The sequence below is a fragment of the Fundulus heteroclitus genome, chromosome 9 (assembly GCF_011125445.2).
Source record: "Fundulus heteroclitus isolate FHET01 chromosome 9, MU-UCD_Fhet_4.1, whole genome shotgun sequence".
In the NCBI taxonomy this organism is placed as follows: Eukaryota; Metazoa; Chordata; class Actinopteri; order Cyprinodontiformes; family Fundulidae; genus Fundulus; species Fundulus heteroclitus.
The window spans coordinates 7,842,320-7,862,193 of NC_046369.1; the positions used below are offsets into that span (position 1 = coordinate 7,842,320).

The window sequence follows — 19,874 nt, forward strand, 5'->3', positions numbered from 1 at the left end:
GTATTGCCGTCTCCTGCAGTCATTTACCAAGGCTGTGGTTCACCCTGGAAAGGTTGCAACACAGAGAAACACAGTGTGGGAACAACACACTGACACCTAAGGCACGGTGCCCCATGTCAGGTACATGCTGGGATTTGAACCCAGGAGCTTCTTGCTGCAAAGCAATACTTACAACTGCCCCCCTGTTCAATCCTCCCTTAAAAATATATATTTTTTCTAATCAAAATGTTCAGTTTAGTTTCTGGCTTCTGATCTCTGTAGTTTTAGAAGCTGAGATGTTAAAGCTCAGGAAGAGTATTGGGAACATTGTGATGAAGGTAAAGAGAAGAGTCTGGAAAATCTGGGTTAATTGTAATTTTCAGCAACTTTGTAAATGTCTGTGTATTTGTGTACTTCTAAACAATGTAGCTAAGTACACATGCATGTTTTTGTACTTTTTTTTTTTTTTTCAAATCGCCCTGCTCAGTTGCACCTTTCCGTACTCCAAGTATGCCATTTTATATAGCTGTACATTATTTTTTCTTATGTTGGAACTTTACCCTTACTATTCCTTATTATTTTAGTTTTTTTTTAATACAATTTACCTTTTTGTGTATCTGCATGCTCTACTTGCCTTTCACTTTGCTGCTGGCACACTCACATTCCTCACTGTGGGACAGCAAAGGGCATTTCGGTTTTATTCTTTAAACATTTTAATAGACAGGCTGGCTTTGCATGCAGCTGATAGACCAGCCTGCCAGTTATGGTGGACAGGTGCTGTGTTCAGCTTTGGTTAGGCAAATGTGTGTGTGTGTGTGTGTGTGTGAAGCCTGAACTGAAACTGTCAGCTCACCTTTCTGTGGCAAGGGTAGAGTTTCGACATAAGGCATTCATCAACTGCAACAAGCCTGTAACGATTTTTTTGTTGGCCTTTTCAAGTACGGAGGACATCTGACTGTACACCACCTTTTTTAGATGGCTAATAAATAAGTAAAATTAACAATAAAAAATTCAAGAGGACTTGATACATATTCTTAGACTTAGACTTTCTTTTTTGTCATTTTGTATGCACAGAGTGCATACAGAACGAAATTTCGTTTCCATACAGCTCAGAAAAATTGCAGTAACTCTACAGAATACCTTGCAGTGAATTTACAGTACAGGATAAAAATGCAGTAATAAATTGCAGTCAGTTACAGGATTCATGTAGTACCTCTTATTTTAAGGGTGCAATTCAATAATAGCCCTTTTTCTGACGATAGTCCCAGAATTTAAAGAACGGGGATTTTTATTTTTTTTAATCCCAGAAAATTTAGTGATTTAAAAAAAAAAAAAAATCAAAGCCCAATCAAATACATGTAGTTTCCATTACATGTATTTGATCGCGGCGCACCGCCACACCAAAATAAAAGCCGCCACACCTTCAGAATGAATCAAAAATGAATGAATACAAAATAGGCCCTTTAAAACAATGTAACCCATGTGATGTAGCATAACTACTGTATATTTGTGCACTTATTCTAATCATAATCTGTTTAAAATTAATTTAAATACCATGGAATGTTAAAATTGACTTTATTTTGAAAGAAAAAAAATAACGCCAGCTCCTGTCATTCTCGCTGCATAGGGTTAGGGATAGTGAAGGAAAACTAGAGACAAAAGTAAAGTGGTGCTTTATTTGAGGACTTTTCTGACGCCTCTAAAAAGCGACTAGAGACTAATCTAGGAACTTTTCTGTGTTTCTTTCACAAGGGAGATATGGCTGCTAGAGCTTCCTATTCCCTCAGCGTTGTCTCACAGGCACATGGCCACTGCCTCGTTCTGAAAGCTCTGCATGCAGAGCAAACAGAGCAGAGAAGAGACCTGCTCCGTTTTCACATTGCAAATGTATAACGCGTGCGCAAAGCTGCCTGTGATTCCTTACTGGACTACATAACGGGATATAAATATAATGTAAATATATATATTTTTTTCTATCTTTAAATTTCTTTGAAATTGTTGCACTAAAATAATTAACTGATTACCACACAGTTTAAATCAGTTATTGACCTCATCCAATGCATGTGCCTCTGATTACTATATTTTTTTTGGTAAAATTGGATGTATGCAGTGTAGGTTCAGGCAATGTATAAAACTTCATAATTTTCTTCATAAAGTAATCTTCATGGATGTTGCATCGTAATGGAATTTTAACAGAGAAGTAGGTAATGATTATAGTTTCGTTTCACATACACACATCCCCCCCACTCCGACATTTTTTCACAAAACATGATGGACGCAAACCGGGCATCTGTCCTCTTCCCTCAGTCTATTCTTGATCAAAAACAGTTTGGTTAAACATGAAACTAGCATAAAGTAGAAAACAACAACAAAAAACAGGTCTTTAAAAGTGGCAGGTGAGCAGAAGTCAGAACATTTTAAGAAAAGGTCCACTAATAATTCTTGCGTAGTGCATAACTATGCCCCTCAACAATCCCAGAGTAATCTGAAAGTTTTTAATCTGCGCAAGTGTAGTACCAGGAGTTTGAAATTACTTGATAAAGATTGTGTTAAAACATGCGGAGGACTTTCAGAATCCCATGTAATGGCTGAAAGTCCCTGCAATAGAAAAGGAGCTATTGTCCTATTTCCTAAATCTCGTCAAATCTTAAAAAGTTCAGCCATTTGATAAAATTGGATTTGAAATAATTTTCTTAAATGTTCCTGAAACCTTTACTAACAACATCTTTCCTGGTTGTTTAGTGGTATTTGATATTCTAAGGTGCAGAGCTTTTGATGCACTTCTGAAGTACTATTTATAGGGTTGAGACTTGGTGTTCGGTTTCAGGTTTGATTTATGTCGGTATCACAGCAAGAGGCTCTGGGGGGGCATTATGCCCCTAAAAAGAACAGCTTATTATCACTGTTATACCTGAACTATCACTTACGGCTCTTTATTTCTTACTTCATATCATCATAGAACTTCATATTAAGTTCTTTAATGATGGTTTAACCTGTAAAATATGTATAAATTACCTAATAAGGGCTGAAAGCAGAGGCAGACATCCATGAAAATCAAACAAGCAGAAAAATCAATCTGGTGGCTTCTTCCCTTTCTTTTTGTACATGAGGAATTAAAGGGGTTCTTGAAAGGGGATTTATTTATGGTCAATGTTGTTTAATTTGGTGTTGAGTTTAAGATCCCGCACAGATGGAGGTTTTTCTTCTTCCAGGCAGCTGTATGAGTCTGTGTGATGGGTTCGTACGTGTGCCGGGTGATCGCTGAGCTTTTCTTGGCATTCCAGCCATTCCCCTGGTACCTGGCAAAGGGTCTGTTCTCCTCAAACGGGGTATTTTTAGATCTAGGGAAGCAGCTGGCTGTGTCTGTGGCTGCAAAAGGAGTCCAACTGTCTGTTTACTAAAAAAATGTGGTGAGGCTGAAGTCTAGACACACCCTTTTAGTGACTGTGTGGCGGTCTCAGCTGGATTTACGTGGTTTATAGAGGGTTACGTAAAGGCAGGTGTTTGTGAAATTACACCACTGATGGATGTGAGGTGATGACGTAGTCTGTTAAATTCGCTTGGTTGCTAAGTAGTCATTCTGGTTATCTCACAGTTTTTGATATTTTAATGATTATTTTCTTGAAGTTTGTACTTAACGGTAAAAAAAAAAAAATGCATGTGACATTTCAGACGTTGACTATTTGCTTTAGTTTTGTATTAAATTTAAAGCATTTTCCCCCCCTCAGAAGCTATAATAGTGAACTGCTGAATGCCTTGTAGAAAGACGTCAGATGTTAGGCACATCATTATTTAGACCGTGAAGTTCAGCTTTAGCTGTCCAGGATGTACCCCTCCTATCGCTCACTGACCGCTGGAGATCACCCTACAAGGATAAGCCGGGGGAGACGTTGGCTGGATGATGTGTAGCTCTGTCAGATATGCAGACACAGGCTGTGGTTGTGCTTTTGCTGAAAAAACTCACCTTGGACAACCGAGATAGCACTTCTCTGTGACTTTGGGTCAAATGAGGATACTTGTCAAATAGAAAGAAGATGCTGGAGAATTTGCACTGGCATGCTGGTGTCAGATACAACTTGCACTTTTCCTTAGAAGCTGTTAAGGAGACGTGGCAGTATATATCATTTTCTAAAGCTGATATCTCAACTGGAACCGTTAAAGAAACTTAAAGTACTTTAAAGAAGGCTTAAAATAAAGTATAAATGCTGTGTTAAATCTAAACGAGAACAAAACTAATTAAACACTATTTACATTAACAATATAAAAAGGAAAGCTTGTATATTAATGTGAATAATGATTCACACATTTTATGTTTGGTTTTTTTGGGCTGGTTTCTGATTATTATTATTATTATTTATTTATTTATTTTATTAGCTTTTATTAGCTCTTTAAGAACAATAAATAAAATAGATACATTTTTCTAATTTATGGATAAACTGAAAATGTTGCTGTCTCCATGATAGATGTTTGATTTTTACAATTAAAAACATTAATATCTCAAAAACAGCCTGAACTTACAAAGCTGTCTCTACTTATCTTAAAGAAGGACATATTTCCAATTTATGGCTCGTATCGTTTTTTTTTCCCTTTAACTTGCACACCTGAAACTGTAGATGTTCACTGTATCAAGATGACCCCCCCCCCAAAAAAAAAAATATCCATTAAACATAAATAACAGCTGTTCTATTGCATCAGTACAGAGGCCTTTAAAAGCCTTTTCGTAAAAGACATTGATTATATATTTGTATTGGAAGAGAGAGCAGTCTGCGTTACACAGCTCAGCAGTTAAACGTGATTGCCCTGTTTCAATGCAAAGACACGATGACCGGAAAGTAGGCATTTTAAACTCTTTAGCATATTATTGGCTTGATTTGTGCAGTTTCCGTTACCTACAGCTGTCCCTGTGTGGCATTCCTGTAGTTGGCAGATACTTATCTTGACTGTGAGATTTTCAAAAGACTGCCAACATTTTGTAATGCATCCATGATAAATGGAAATATGAAACATAGCAACTTTTCTGTCATAAGTTCAGTTCACAGTTATCTCCTGCTATCTGCTTTCACATTAAATAAACAGCCAACAGACCCACTGACCGGCCAACAATCAATTAGAGCCAGTTGTGTACATTTTGCAGGATTTCTGTTTGGATCACAAAAATACAATAATCTGCTAATTTTAGAATGAAATTAATTTACTAAGACATTTTAATTAAAGAAATTTCTTATTGCTTTAATCTATATAAAGTTGTTCCCTAACCTTTTTGGCTGTGTTGTCTGTTAAAATATTTTTGGGCCTGTACTATTAAGTTTTAAGGGCTGTAGATTTCAGCAAAGAAAACTATGTTTATTCAAACCTGGTACAGGGAGACCTTTGGCTGTTAGGGTTAGATTGCTAACATTTTTTGTAGTTTATAACAGCCAAGAAACGGTAATAATTTAATTTACAACATTTGTTTTATCTAAAACTGTCCGTGGCATACCAAATGAACGACTTGTTTCCGCAACTTATTTGCTCTTTTAACCCTGAAATATAGTTTGCATAACCTGGCACCTTTCTCTTTAAGACCTTTTCAGTTTGCTGGTACCTGACTTGATGCTAACAGGAGGTATCTGTCTGTTTTTAATTTGTGCCTCTGCAGGGGGAGAAGAACGCCGGCTTTGACGTGCTTTACCACAACATGAAGCATGGCCAGCTGGCGACCAAAGAGCTCGCCGAGTTTATCCGAGAGAGGTAAGGTTTGTGTGGGAGGTGGCTCGGTGATGGGAGTGCAGGGTGAAATCCGGCATTCCTGAATCTGTACTCGGAGAGAAAGATGAGCGACTGGGCCAGGGTTGGGTGACGTGCTCAGAAGTTTGGAAATTTACTTTTTAGTTTCATCTGCTGGTTTTTTTACCCATGGGTTCAAAAACATATGCCTTTTTAAAGACCTGTCAGTAGCATGCAGATTGCATAGTAATCAAGTATTTGAGTGGTTCAAATCAACTCCCTGACTCATTTTCACCACTATTCTTCGCTGCTGGAGTACATCAGATATTCAGAGTAACCTAATTACTTCACGTGGCGAAGCTCCTTGCAGTACATAAATATTTATCAGCAACTGCAGCTACATCAACCCATCTGACACTTCCTGTTCAACCTTAACTTTGTCATAGTAAAGTAGTGGAAGTTTTGAGTAAATTGAAGAGCAACCTTACATCTTCTCAACTTTTAATTATAAATTACACAGTAAAATATTATGAAATCAATTGTGTTTTCCTTCTCTATTCACCACACATATCAGGGGTCAACTTTTTTTGCCTAAATAACATCAAATTATTTCAAAAAGCCTTGCACCGTTAGTGCCCTTATGTTCAAGATATTCTGTGCAGACTTGCCAAGCCACTAACTCTCTAAAACCACTCCGTTCTCTTTTCCTAATATTTAAAAGCACTGTTCAGTTTTTTTTTGTTTTTTTTTAAAGCCACATTTGGCCCTGGAGCCCCAGTTTGCAGCGCACTGACTTAGCTCTGTGCTTCTTTCTATTTCAAGAAATTAATTTAACTAGAAACATCAACTCAAGCTTCAGTTCAAAAAGGAAAACCCAACGGGTTTTGAATTAAAATATACTTGGCCCTTTGGATAAACAGAACAATTTTGCCATTTTTAATCAATCAATAGCTTATGTGCATATTTAAATTGTTGCACATGAAAGTAACTCAGTTTAAAGATTAAAGGTATATAGCCAACAAGAACCATTTGATCATGAATCATGACATTTATCATGATAAAATTAGGTCATAAACCAAGCTTCCAACCTGTTTTATATCTGCGCACCAGGCGCTATGACTAGATACAAACAGGCCATCTAGCGATAGTATCCTGATTATCATAATGCCGGTTTGGTTAATTAAAAATTAAATGATGCCAGATCGAGCCTGACCCTTGCAGTAAAGCGACAGCTCAGCCTGATTGAAGACCAACCTTTATTAATTAAATAAAATTATCTAACAGCAACTTTAAGAGCCTCGTATCAGAACATTTACTCACATCAGTCAAAAATGGTAAATAAACACAAAAGGCTTTATTTACTAACAAATTGAAGAAAAACAAAGCATAAAACACCAAAATAATAAATAATACGCCAGCAGGACGTGATCTTTCATAAAAACCTTTTGTGCAACCAGAGTGAGCTACTGACATGTTATTTGAAAAAAATCAAATAACATGGCTATGCACCTTTTAAAGTCTCCGGCATTCAGAGCAGAGGTGTTGTCATCTCATTTAATTACAAATTTTTCAAATAATTTTTCCAAGAGACTAATTGTCCTCCAAATAAATAATTGGACCTGTGGATTTTGGACAAATCAGACACAAATGTACTGGTTTGTCCAGCAAGAGCTGATGTAGGTCTGGTTTTACTTTTTAGTGACTATAGAGAAAATTGTATTTCTCATCTTCTCAAACATTTACTGCTGTCATTAAAAGAGCAACATGTAAACTTTTAGGACAACCCAACAGCAAGTAGCTTTTTTTTTTAAGAGAAAACAGTTCATTTCTGTTGTTTTTTTTCTCCACCAGAGCACCACTCCCTGTTCTGTTATGAGACTTAATTCCTTGTTATTGTATAGCAACATATTGAATTAACCATTATTCAGTTAAAAGACCTTCAAATTCTAAAGGACTTTAGTGAGCTGACATTTGAGCTGTTTGAAAGGCTTCATGTGAGTTAAAGTTTCAGTTTAATTTGTCTGGTTTTGTTCTAAACGCTGCGGCCATAGTTTGATGTCTGATCTCTATTTGTTTTAATATGTTGAAAGTTTACAGATTATTTTCTGCAGCAAAATTTTGGGTTCATTCAGTCCAAAACAGACATAAAGTGCTTGTGTACAGAAAAGCTTTTATTCTGCTCAGAGGCTATTTCTTTCTTACTTTGCAAACTACTACACAGTTTGTTTTTAAGTGATTTTTTTTTATTTTATTATTTTAAATCAGTCAGTTGGAGAATATTTTGGAACTTAATTACCTACAAAAATTAACCCAAAGTGGTTAAAATTTTGTTTTTTAACTGCCTCTGTCTTACAAGGACAACTTTTCCACTACCTTTTGTTTTAAAAACAATCCACTAATGTTGGAAACTGTAGCGTTTGATAAGGTTTGGGTTTCTCTTAATAGAATGAAGTTCCCCTGACTGACCTTTTGTTTATTAAAATCAGCTGACTCGAATTTTCACTTCACATGAACTTTTCACATGTTTTTACGTCTTGATACATAAGTTGCTTCAATCTTAAATCAATAAACTGGCGTATTTTTGCCTATGTATCTGGTTTTATCTTTATTTACTTAAGTGTTTGTGGATATTTAGGGTCAAAAGTAACTGAAAGATGCACATTTTTCTCATTCCCTAGCATTTTCTCCATCTGAAAACAAGATATCAGTCGAGGTTTCTTTTTTTAACTGAAAGCTATTAGCAGTTATGATATTGACTTTGATATTGTTTGATTATTTGATATTGATAATGCAATATTGTCTTTGATCATGTATGGTCAATGTATGTAATTTGCAAAAATATCAGTGAGCTTGACAGTCTTTGCTGCAGTCAGTTTAAAAAAAAATGGCTTCACAGAGGAATAGGTTCTGATGAAACTACATTGAGAGGAGGATCCCACTGGCATAGGGCTGTCAGTCCTGAAAGTCAGCATACACCCAGAGGAAACCGTTATGCTACTGATATAATCCTGACATTGATTTAGAACACTTGTACACATTCCTCACAGGGGAAATCCACTTATCTGTTCGACAGCAGCAGACAACGAATCAGCAGTCAGGAAATGAAACAGAAGCTCTCTGGTACCAGAGTGCGACCCAGCCAGATCAAGGAAGGGCAGCTGTTCTGAACAATTTCCCCCAACGTTTGCTTCCCCTCTGGGCTTCCTTAAAGCTTCTGCTATAGAAATCGTTTCTGAAATGCCTCCAATTTGTTTCGTAATTCAAGGTAATTAGATTTGCTGTGGGAGCTGGGATGCAAGGAAGGGAGAAGTTATTTGACATTTCTTTTCTCAGCTAATTGAAGCAGTGTAGCTTTTTGTTTTAATAAAAAGGCACCAATCAGAAATGTATCTGCATACACTGATTTTGTTTGATTCTGATATTTATTTGAAAACTATAAAAATATACTTTCAAAGCTTTCATGCTTTGAGTACATTTCCCTTGTTAGTATTAGGAGGCTGTGTCACACTCTAAAAGGACCAGAGAGAGAGATCTGTTAACAGCCTATTTCACGTAGTAGTCGGGCAATAAACATGGAACCACAAACCCAGCATTACAGATAACTTTGTCCTCTCACATCGGAAAACCTGATCCACTGAGATCACGGGTCATGTGAGCTTTCATCTTAGGTTGCCTCATTTGTGGAAGCAAAGGGGGCGTGGCTTGCAAGTCATGCTATTGACCTGCAGGGGATTTAACATGCAATATTTCCCCCGGGCTGAACTCTGTGTTGTGATCTTCATGCATGCTGTCCAAATGCATGAAGGCTTAGCGGTTAGAGCATCGTGTTTTTGTCCTGGAAGTTCTGGGTTCGACTACCACAGATTGCTATTCTGCAACACCCTAAGCCCCTTAATGCTCCCTGGGTGTCGCACAGTGGTAGCGCACTGCTCCCTAAGGAATGGGTTAAATGCAAAGGACACATTTCATTGGAACGTACGTTGCAATGACAAATAAAGAAGATAATTATTATTATGCAGTGTGCTTTAAATACAATGTCGTGGCACACTTTCCTCACAAATTCTGCTGATCAACATACAGCATTTCCCAGATTAGATGGACACTGGAGGATGACGGGATGTCTCTGTTCTGGACTGGTGCTGCTACTGTCTTTGCTTTGTACTGCATGACACTTGTTCCACAGTCCCTCTTATCATTAATAGGAGGTATTATTTTTTCTTATGCCAGTGGATCAAACTTGTAATATTTAAGTCAATTTTAACCCTCATTCCATGTTAAGATGTTTTAATTGATAGAGAGGCGTAATGCATACCTGCAAATCATGGACTGATCTGAAAGCAGCAAGCGTCAAATAGGGTTTTACAAGTTGAAACAGTTAAATTATCCAAAAATTTCTTGGAGAGGAAATTTTGAAATGTTTTAGTATCTTATATAAGCATGGTTTGCTCATATAGCATTACTAAAACAGCATCTTTCATCCATTTTGAGCGTTTAGCCTCGGTTGTGCAGTAAGCTGGATTTGGAAAATTTGGCAGTCCGCTGGCAATCTAAAGGCTAGTTAAAGTAACAGTCTAAGGCTATAAAATCGATACAAAGATTAATATTGATGTTTTTAAAAACGCTTTAATATTGATATTCTGGCTTTCAATATCGATATACTAGGGGTCGCTATTACAGCGCGCCATTACGGTTTACAGCGAAGAAGTGCAAGTGAGCTATTTTGCAGAATGGCCGACAGGATATTATAAGTGCCTTCGTCCCTTAAATGCATTGAACAAAATGCACTTTATTTTCCTGTTAATATATCAGTGTTCAATAAATTGAACATAAATATAATATTTGATTGGTTTTGTTGATTGAATGACTTTGACCATTAATTCGAAAGTACATATTGATATTGGAGTCAAATCAAGCTGAGCTATATCAAGTGATGTTCAGTCATAAAGGATGCAATCATTTCATCACATGCTTTGAATTTAGCATATAAAAACAGAACTCAATGTTACTGCCTCTCTGTTCGGGGCTGTTATCAAGTCAAATATAAATAGAAAATGGACTAAATTTATATAGTCTAGTCTCACTGACCACTCTACTCTTGGTTTTACCTAATTTTGGTAAAAACAAAATGCAATACTTCTCAAAAATGTACTAAATGTGAACTTGTAATTATGTGTGTTGTGAATATATCTGCTTTTTGCTTATGAAAAATTAGTTTGATATAGAGGAGAAATTATTATTGGTTCTGTTTTTGTATCTTCAAATCTTATAAGCCCTGTCTTTACCAACTTCAGCAACCTTCGTATTTCTGACAGGTGTAAAAAAAAAAAAAAAGAATGATTTGTTTATTTCGTTCTGTTTCCTGGAGGACGCTGTTGAGTGCTTCCCTTTTTCTTTTTGTTCAGCATCTACAGATTGTTATCAGAGTTTTATGAGCAGCTGCATAAAAGTCACCCCTTTAAAAGATGGGATTTCTTTCCATATTTATCCAACACTCTTTTTCTAAAGATTTTCTAAATCGTTTTCTTAAAGACATTATTTGGTTAGTGGATGACTGGCGTCTGGGCCATATTAAATCAAAGCTAGAGAACAGAACATGCCAGGCAACTGGTAGGAGCCATCGAGCAGTAAGGAATTGTTATTGCTATATATATTATGTATATTAAACTAATGATTATTAGGGGATTCAGACACTAATCCTTTTCTTGTTAAAGTGACAATTTAATGAAAAATATGGATTCACTTCATCAACCTGCAGCCATTATTTGTATATATAGTTTTAATATCTCACCTTACAGTCTTTGCTTTATCTGGCAATCAGTCTTTTAATATTGCTGTGGTGGGATGCTAGTTCAGTGTTATTTTTTTGTTTTGTATTTATTTATTTATTTATTTATTTAATTTCTGGAGAATTGCCGAGCATGACCAGCCTGTTTATTTATTTTGTTTTCATAGCTCATACAAACCGATGGCCGGACGTTCTCCCTTGAGACTTTGTTAGAAGGAGAATTCATGATTCCATCAATTAATCCTGAGACAGCGAAGCTGTTTTACCGTGGGCATGATGTTTCTTTTATAAAAAGCTGATAGTTTAATGTCAGATCTATGATGTACAGCTTCCAAAAAGCTCCCCTTTTATCTCAACAGTGCACAGAAATTTGTTGTAAAGTTGTTGGGGATCAAGATGTTTTCTGGTGAATATGAGACAGGCCTCTGTGTTTTCCCATGGACGTTGTTTTTGCACGGTCTCTTTATAATTGTTGAACGCTGACCTTAAATGTGGCACGTGACGTCTGCATTGGTTTTATGTTGTTCTGGGTCTTTTCATGACCTCTTGGATAAGCTGTCAAATTGTGTATAATAGCTCTCTCTGTGGTTTACCAGAGTCTTTGAAATAGCTTTGTAAATATTTCCAGACTGATAGATGTCAAAGCTTCTGTTTCTCTTCTGCTCTTGAAGTTATTTAGATGGGGATGTGTTGTCCTCTGAGGTCTTTTGCCTGCTTCATGTTGTAAAATCGGTTCCATTTAATTTATTTCTTGATCCTGAATGTCTGAAAATAATCAGACGAGGATGTGGCTGGGGAAGATGAGCTCAGCTGTTCAAATATTGTCGGTACTCAATTAATTTGATTTTATTTATTTATTTTTTTACATGGGGCAAGTTTGGTTAGGATATTTTTTCCTTTTATCAGAATCAGAATAAAAAATACTTTAATAATCCCAGAGGGAAGTTACAGTTCCAGCACAACCATCCATCACATACATCACAAACATTTCGGGGGGATGATTTGACTGAGTGACGCGGTTTCCATAGGGCGCTGATTTTAACTCTGTGGAAAGATAGGAGCCATATTTGATTAATAAATGAAATCATTTTGGAAAACTGCATTTTAAATGTATTCATGTTGTAGTTATCTGTTTTTGAAATGTGTTCATTTTTTAAGGACGCAAATCTATATCTATTTTACAGCACTGTAAATGTTTAGTAAATTCCTGTTTTCTTTTATGTCTTGGCTTCTCCTTAATCCTGCTTGTGTTTTAAAATATTGTATTTGTCTGTTTTTCAGGGCTGCCATTGAGGAGACTTACTCCAAATCAATGAGCAAACTAGCAAAGATAGCGAGCAATGGAAGTCAGCTGGGGTGAGTGCAAGCATGTTAACGTCCAGTGCTGCCATCAGGCCTTCCTTTTCCCCCTGGGGTTGTTGTTGTAATTATCAATGTGACTGTCATATGGTTGCATGTGTCGTATGTAGGAGTACCATCTGCGTCGCCAAATGTCCATGTTTAGGATTAGATTAACGCCTTGTGTGATATTTGTCTTCTATATCTTAATCTATGTGATAATAAGATGACGAATCGAACGTTTTTCTTTATAACTCCCAAGTTATTTAAAGATCCAGACAATAATAATATTTTTTTTGTGTATTGAATCCATAAATGAACCTTTTTGTAGTTTTTAAAGCATGATTGATGATCTGTGTCTTCTTTAGGACTTTTGCGCCCATGTGGGATGTTTTTAGGGTATCGTCTGACAAGCTGGCTCTCTGCCACCTGGAGCTGATGAAGAAGATGAACGATCTGATCCGGGACATTAACAAGTATGGCGACGAGCAGGTCAAAATTCATCGTAAGGTAAATGTTTGGACCAAAAACATCACTTTTACAACCTTTTTCTTTGTAGTCTATTTAATACGTTTAACATCGCTCCCTGTAATGACGCCTTCATTTCTCTAACGCACGTCATGAAAGTTCAGTTATTTCCTTTTCCCCTCAAAAGCATCAAATGCACAGGTGACTTGTAAAAGATGTCAATGTAAACTGTGTATCAACCAGACAAAAGAGGAGATGGGTGGAACAGTGGAAGCAGTGCAGGCGCTGCAGGCTCAGAACGGCCAGCTTCAGAAGTCAAAGGAAGGTTACCACACCAGGTGTTTGGAGCTGGACCGACTCAGGAAGGAGGGAGCGCCACAGAAAGAGCTGGAGAAGGTTGGCTGCCACTTTTAAAACTTTATAAAAAAAAAAAAAAAACTTTATTCATAGCCATTTGCCACTTAAGTGAGTAAAATAATAATGATTTTAAAAAAATCTATGAAATAAATTGAGATAATTAAATTATGTTGGCTTTGTTTTTGTCCTAAAGATGACAGATATTTAACATTGAGCTCATTTGGTGAATGAGTATCAACAATCAGATGAATGGCTGGATGTGAATAGACTGCTAATGAGGTTTTACCATGTCTGCATTATTACGTGCTATAGGAAAATGGTTAAGCTTGAAAATGAAAAAGACTGGTTTAACATTTTCTAATGAGGATTCCTGTGTCACCTGGAAAAGGATGGAATTTGTATTATTTATTTTCTGGGCCTGGGAAAAAGTAATAATCCCATTTATTTTGGTTAGTATTGAAATCAGTTGTATTTAATATGATAACTTATTGAGTTTGGAAAAATGTAAGTATTTATTGAACTTGGGGAACAGTGAGTTGCCTTGAAATGTATCCTTTCTTTAAATACCTCACAAATTATTTATTCAAATGTATGCTATTACGCAGTTATGGGGGTTCATTTCAGTTTACTTACACGGGGGGAATTAATAACACACGTCATCTCAAGGTACTTCAATTAATTCGAGTCATAGAAACAGACTGGTTAAAATTTTTCCGTCTAAGGAAACGCATCAGATTGCATCGAGTCCTTAACTTGCAGCATTCACTCCTCCTGGATGAAATGATCAGAGATCTGTTGATACCAGCCAAGGCCGTGGTAACTATTAGAAACTGCCCAAAGCAACAGGAGGCTTAAGATAGGATCAGTTTGGAGATATTACTAAATAAGAGCAAACTTACAAAGAGGAATAATCCAAAATAATTGCATAAAAAGTAGTTTTTTTTAACCATTACCTTGTTTTATGGATCACCTGGGAATCAAAATAATGACACCTCTAAATGACCTGCAGCAAGAAACATAAAAAATGCATTAATCTGCTGATAATTTTTACTATTCTTTTTTTTTTCTTCAGTAAACATCATCTTTGCTGTAAATCAATAAAAAATAGAAAATATGCCATCTTGAAAAGGACAAATATTGTCACTGCATTAGCTGGTAGTAACTTTTTCTTTTGGCCTTGCCCTCAGATCCGTCAGTGATGTTTGATTATGTCACGTTATTGTTGACTGTTGTGCGACTACAATGCACAATTATCTCCCTTGTCTCACAGGAGCAACAATCCACTGTTATATTTGCAGACATTGAAAGTGTCGCAGCTCAATAATCACAGATTACATTGCTGAACGCTGAGTATCTGTAATTATGGTTCTGATATTGCCTCTAGATAGCTGCGCTGTTGAATTTAATGTCTGCTCTGTGAGTCAGCGGGTTGAGGGCTGTAATTTTCCTCCTTTTCCTCGCTAGGCGGAGCTGAAGTCTAAGAAAGCGGCAGAGTCCTTCGCGCTGTGCATCGAGAAGTACAACCGTGTGGGAGGAGAGTTTGAGCAGAAGATGAGCGAGTCCGCCCAGGTCAGCTTCGACTCCGGCGTTACTTCTCGCCCACCCTGTGATGAAGCTGTTCATGCATTCCTCCTTCTCATTGGCTTCATGCCCCTCTGACTCACCCTCCGTGTGGCAGCCCCATCCATTCATGTATCATCTAACATCACGCTGGCCCTAATAAAGGAAACCTCAGCCCATCTCGACCCGCGGCTCCTAAACACCCACCTCCACGCACACACACACACACACACACAAGCTTTAAACCTCTCATTACATTTTAATCACTGCCTCCGTGCTTCCATGGTTACAGCTGCTGTTTCCATGGGAATATTTAACAAATCCCAACGAGCACCTCTGTGTTTTACATTTGAAATAATGAATGGCGTCCTGGTGACCAATTAGTTAATGTAATGGGTCTGAGGGGGACGGTCTGGCTATAATTGTTGGGGTTTGTGAGGTTTACCTGGCAGGGCACCTTTTTTCATCCAGGTATACCACATTTAAAGAAAAAAAAAATTTTTTGTTAGACTAAAAAAATTTTGCACTTTTTAATGAGCTCAGCTGGTTTAAACTGAGAGAAATTAATTGCTTTATTTGTTAAGCCTTTTTCCTGCGTGTTTTGTGGTCAAATATTAAGGTGGAACTCCCATTGCCTTAGAAAAGGGTTCTTGCCCCTTGAATCTTTTCATATTTTGTAACATTAAAGCCACAAGGACACCCAAGTTAGTGCATCACTATAAAATAGAAGGACATGGATAATGCTGGTTTTAAAAACTCTTCACTGAAAAGTAGATGTACATTTGCATTCAGTGCCTATTTACTATGTTCCTCCTAAATAAAATCCAGTGCCGCAGAGAATCACCTAATTAGTGACTAGAGTCGAGCCGTGCTGACCCATCATGCTGTGGGAGGGCTTTTCTTCAGCAGGGATCCGGCAGCTGGTCACAGCTGATGAGGGAAATCAGCCAAGCTAAATACAGGGCAATCATGAACCAAACTGGTCACAGAATATAAAAGACTTGAGACTGGGATGGAGGTTCTGGTTCCAGCAGAACGGCAACGTACAGCAAGAGCTCCAATGGATTGGTTCAGATCGATGTATGTTCATCCGTTAGAATGGCCTAGTCAAAGGCCAGACACAGATCCAATTTACAATCTGTGAAAAGGGATGTTCACTGATGCTCTCTATCTAGTCCCACTAACCCTGAGCTATTTTGCAAATAAGAATGTTGGTCTTTAGATCTGTAAATCTGAAGAGAAAACCTCCAAAGATTATAGCTGTAACTCCAGTGGAGCTACTGAATATTAAATTAGTGGGTCTAAATACAAATAGATTTTTTTTTATTATTATTATTATGTTATCAAAACCTTTGGAAAGCCATATATTGAATACCTGAAGTTACAGTGTTCATAAAGTGTGAATACTTTTGTACATTACTGCCTAGTGACAAATCATTACCTCATTATTGGTTAACTTGTTGAAGCCTCAATCATCACAGAAGTTAACGGGACTGAAAACAAATCATGCAACTCCTTTTTCTGCGGTCTCTGTAAGTGGATGATCCATAAAATGGCACAAAAAAAGAAAAAAAAAATAGGTTCCCTGAAACAAAACCGCTCAACTACAAAAGGAAAAAACATAAACAGATCATGACCAAAATCATCTCCCAATAATATTTTGTTGTTTTGTTGCTGTTAATTAACCCCTGTACTTTCCATTTGATTTTATTGTTTTATTTTCTTCTTTTTCAATTCTGGGGTTAAAGAAGAGTTCAGTCTTCTGTTGAATTTGTCATACATTGCTAAACAGTAACACTTATTTAACGAGGTAAATAATTGTCATTTTTACTGTAGTGCTTAGCTTCTAAACTGCTGAACTGTCCACCGACTTCGCTATAAAAATTATTTACTGAACATAGCAAAACATGCAAAGGTTCCATATGCAAACATAAATTAAAAAGAGTCCTGTTTCAATTCCTTAAATATTAAAGTTACAACTTCCTCAACAAAAACCTTATTTCATGTAAAAAAACACAGATCAATAAATTAATTAATTTACTGTGCAAACATACCTAAGTTTTTTGAAATGTTTAAACATCTAGCAACCAGGAAACCAGGAGTATTAAGTTTGTTTCTTGCTTTCACTTATGGTTTGGAGTGCATCTGATACTTGGAACATTTATTAAAAAGCAAATTGATCAAAACACTGCAGTAGAAATATGTTTATCTAATTGGAAAACAGAGGAATTTCAATTAGATTTAACCGTTTAATGTACTTAAAGTTGGATATTGAAGCAGTTTCTGTTTTAAAACATGGTATTAATTTTATAGGTTTTGAAATGTTAAGCACTGACAGTTATTATTACACAATGGGCTTTTCTGTGAGGATTATGCAAAGACTGTTTAAATTACAGCAAATACACATAAGTTAATATCACAAGTTTAGGATTTATTTTTAAAGTACAATTTCTAATTTCTTTGTGTGCTTTTGCTTGTTGTCGTGAATGTGTTCATGTCGGAGCAGAGATTTCAGGAAATCGAAGAGGCTCATCTGAGACAGATGAAACAGCTGATCAAAAGTTTCTCTCACTCCGTAGAGGACACCCACGTCCAGGTGGGACAGGTAAGTTGGACCTGATGTGAAATGCCGCTTTGATGATGAACATGAAGAAAGTACTGTGAGCATTTGGGATGCAGTCTTCTGGGTAGAATTCGTTATGAGCTGCAATTAGCAAAAAGCTTCGTTTCAGGGTCTGTTTAGTGATTTTGGCACAAATTGTTCTGTGCAGCTGCACTTCACCCAATTATGTTTTATAATTAAATTATGTCAAATGTTCACAGTTATAATAAATTCAATTGTGTGAACAATTAAAGCTTTTTCAAGCTCATTTGTCCCTTTTGGACTGTAGGTCCATGAGGAGTTTAAGCAGAACGTGGAAAACATCGGCGTCGACATCCTCATCCAGAAGTTTGCTGAGCAGAAAGGGACGGGCAAAGATAGACCCGGTACAGTGAGCCCACTCTTCGTTCCTCTACAGTGAATTAAGACTGAACACAAAACCTCAAAAACAAAATATAAAGTTTTATTTTTTGTTTGTGATGATGTCTGTTTAAAAAAAAAAAAAAAAGTGTGGTAAACATATTGTAATGTATTTTTTTTATTGGCTGTAGCTTCAGTTGGATTTGAGGAGTACATGACAGGTTTGACCTCTGAAGGTGGGAAAAAACCTCGAGCGAAAGCCTTCAGAATACCGGGTCTCAGCAGGAGGGACAAGGAACCGTACTCCACGTGAGTTCCTGCACACAGAATGCCCTGTAAGAGAAGGGGTAATGACCTAAAGACAGAGTTTTTAGACTTTTGTAAGTGTTAGGGTTGTCACAATACTAATATTTCAAACTGGATACCGATACTAAGAAATATACTCCATACTCGATACCATACCATTTTCGATACCGCAGCAGCATTTTATGAAGTTGCTTCTGCTTATGAGCAAAAATATAATTATTTACAATATAACAAACATAACTTTAACGTTCTTAATTACGGCCACACATATAACTAAGGGACAATTCAGCCCTTTAGACAAATGTATAATCTAAGTGTTACTTCCTTGTTTGACAAAACAGTAACGTGCATTATTAGTCTCTATTAGCTTTACAACTAAACCGAGAAATAATGGAGGGGTTGTTTGTTTTCTTTTGTTGCTTCACTATTTATTAGCTGACTGAGCTGTCAGCTGATTTTTTTCCTGCGTTGATTCGTACCGCAGTTAAACTTAGTGGAAGAACGTCTCAACAAGGAGCTCAGACCGACAGAGCTCCTTCTTCACTGGGCTGTCAGTTTACCTTCGGTTAATAGTGTCTGTTTAAATATTAACTTATGTCGTCTGGGTGGTTCACTACTTCACTGTTGCAGATACAGGAGCTTTACCTTTTCACATTGCTGTTAAAAGCCAGCTCATTGTTGAGATGAGCAGCTGCAGGGAGGCTAAATGTCTGTTGCTGCAGCGCTGCGGTCAGAGGGAGAGCCACAAGAGAGCCACAGTTTTAAAAAGTTTTAACTTCTGCTTCAGTTCTGACCAGCAGGGCTATTTTTGTGCCCAAAGATACAAGATAGATAAGACTTAATTCATCCCCCTAGGGGAAGATAACATGTTCACGTCACCTGAGTAAAAGTTGCAAGATATTTTTGATAAAAATAAATCTTGCCAACAAAATACAAAGCACTATTACCTAAAATAAAGCTCGTCAATATGAACAATATATACATAGAAAAAATATATAAATGAAATAAACATTATGTATTAGCAGCATTGTACATTAACCATAACAACACAGACATTTCCAAGAGGTTGAGTGAAACAGGGAAACTATTATGAGCAGAAAAGTGTGACTTTCAGCTGCTTCCATTTTTTGTTTTGAATAGTGATGGTTTAACTGCACCACAAAACCATATTAATAACATTATCCCCAGGATATCACCTGTCATTCCATTCTATAAGTCTGGCCCTGTATTTTTCTCACAACATGTCATTTGTTGCCCAACAAATCACTTCAAGCTAACGCTAATGGCATGTGGTGGAGGGAAGATGAAAGTCACTTGGTTCAGACACTGAGAAAAATCCAGTTGCTATAGCAGCTATCATGTGTAATCACAAAGCAGGAGGAGAGTTAGGAGAGAGTAAATATTTATTTATTT

The 19,874-nt window shown here is 36.9% G+C and overlaps 1 protein-coding gene across 1 annotated transcript in view; it reads left to right on the forward strand.

The window, feature by feature from the left end:
- fcho1 (FCH and mu domain containing endocytic adaptor 1) overlaps positions 1-19,874 on the forward strand; it is a 78,995-nt gene that overhangs the window by 31,028 nt on the left and 28,093 nt on the right. Inside the window, exons 3-10 of the mRNA XM_036140946.1 lie at positions 5,618-5,709; positions 12,752-12,826; positions 13,177-13,318; positions 13,520-13,672; positions 15,098-15,202; positions 17,700-17,798; positions 18,085-18,181; positions 18,347-18,464. Coding sequence (XP_035996839.1) covers positions 5,618-5,709; positions 12,752-12,826; positions 13,177-13,318; positions 13,520-13,672; positions 15,098-15,202; positions 17,700-17,798; positions 18,085-18,181; positions 18,347-18,464 — 881 coding nt within the window. The remainder of the gene's footprint in view (positions 1-5,617; positions 5,710-12,751; positions 12,827-13,176; positions 13,319-13,519; positions 13,673-15,097; positions 15,203-17,699; positions 17,799-18,084; positions 18,182-18,346; positions 18,465-19,874) is intronic.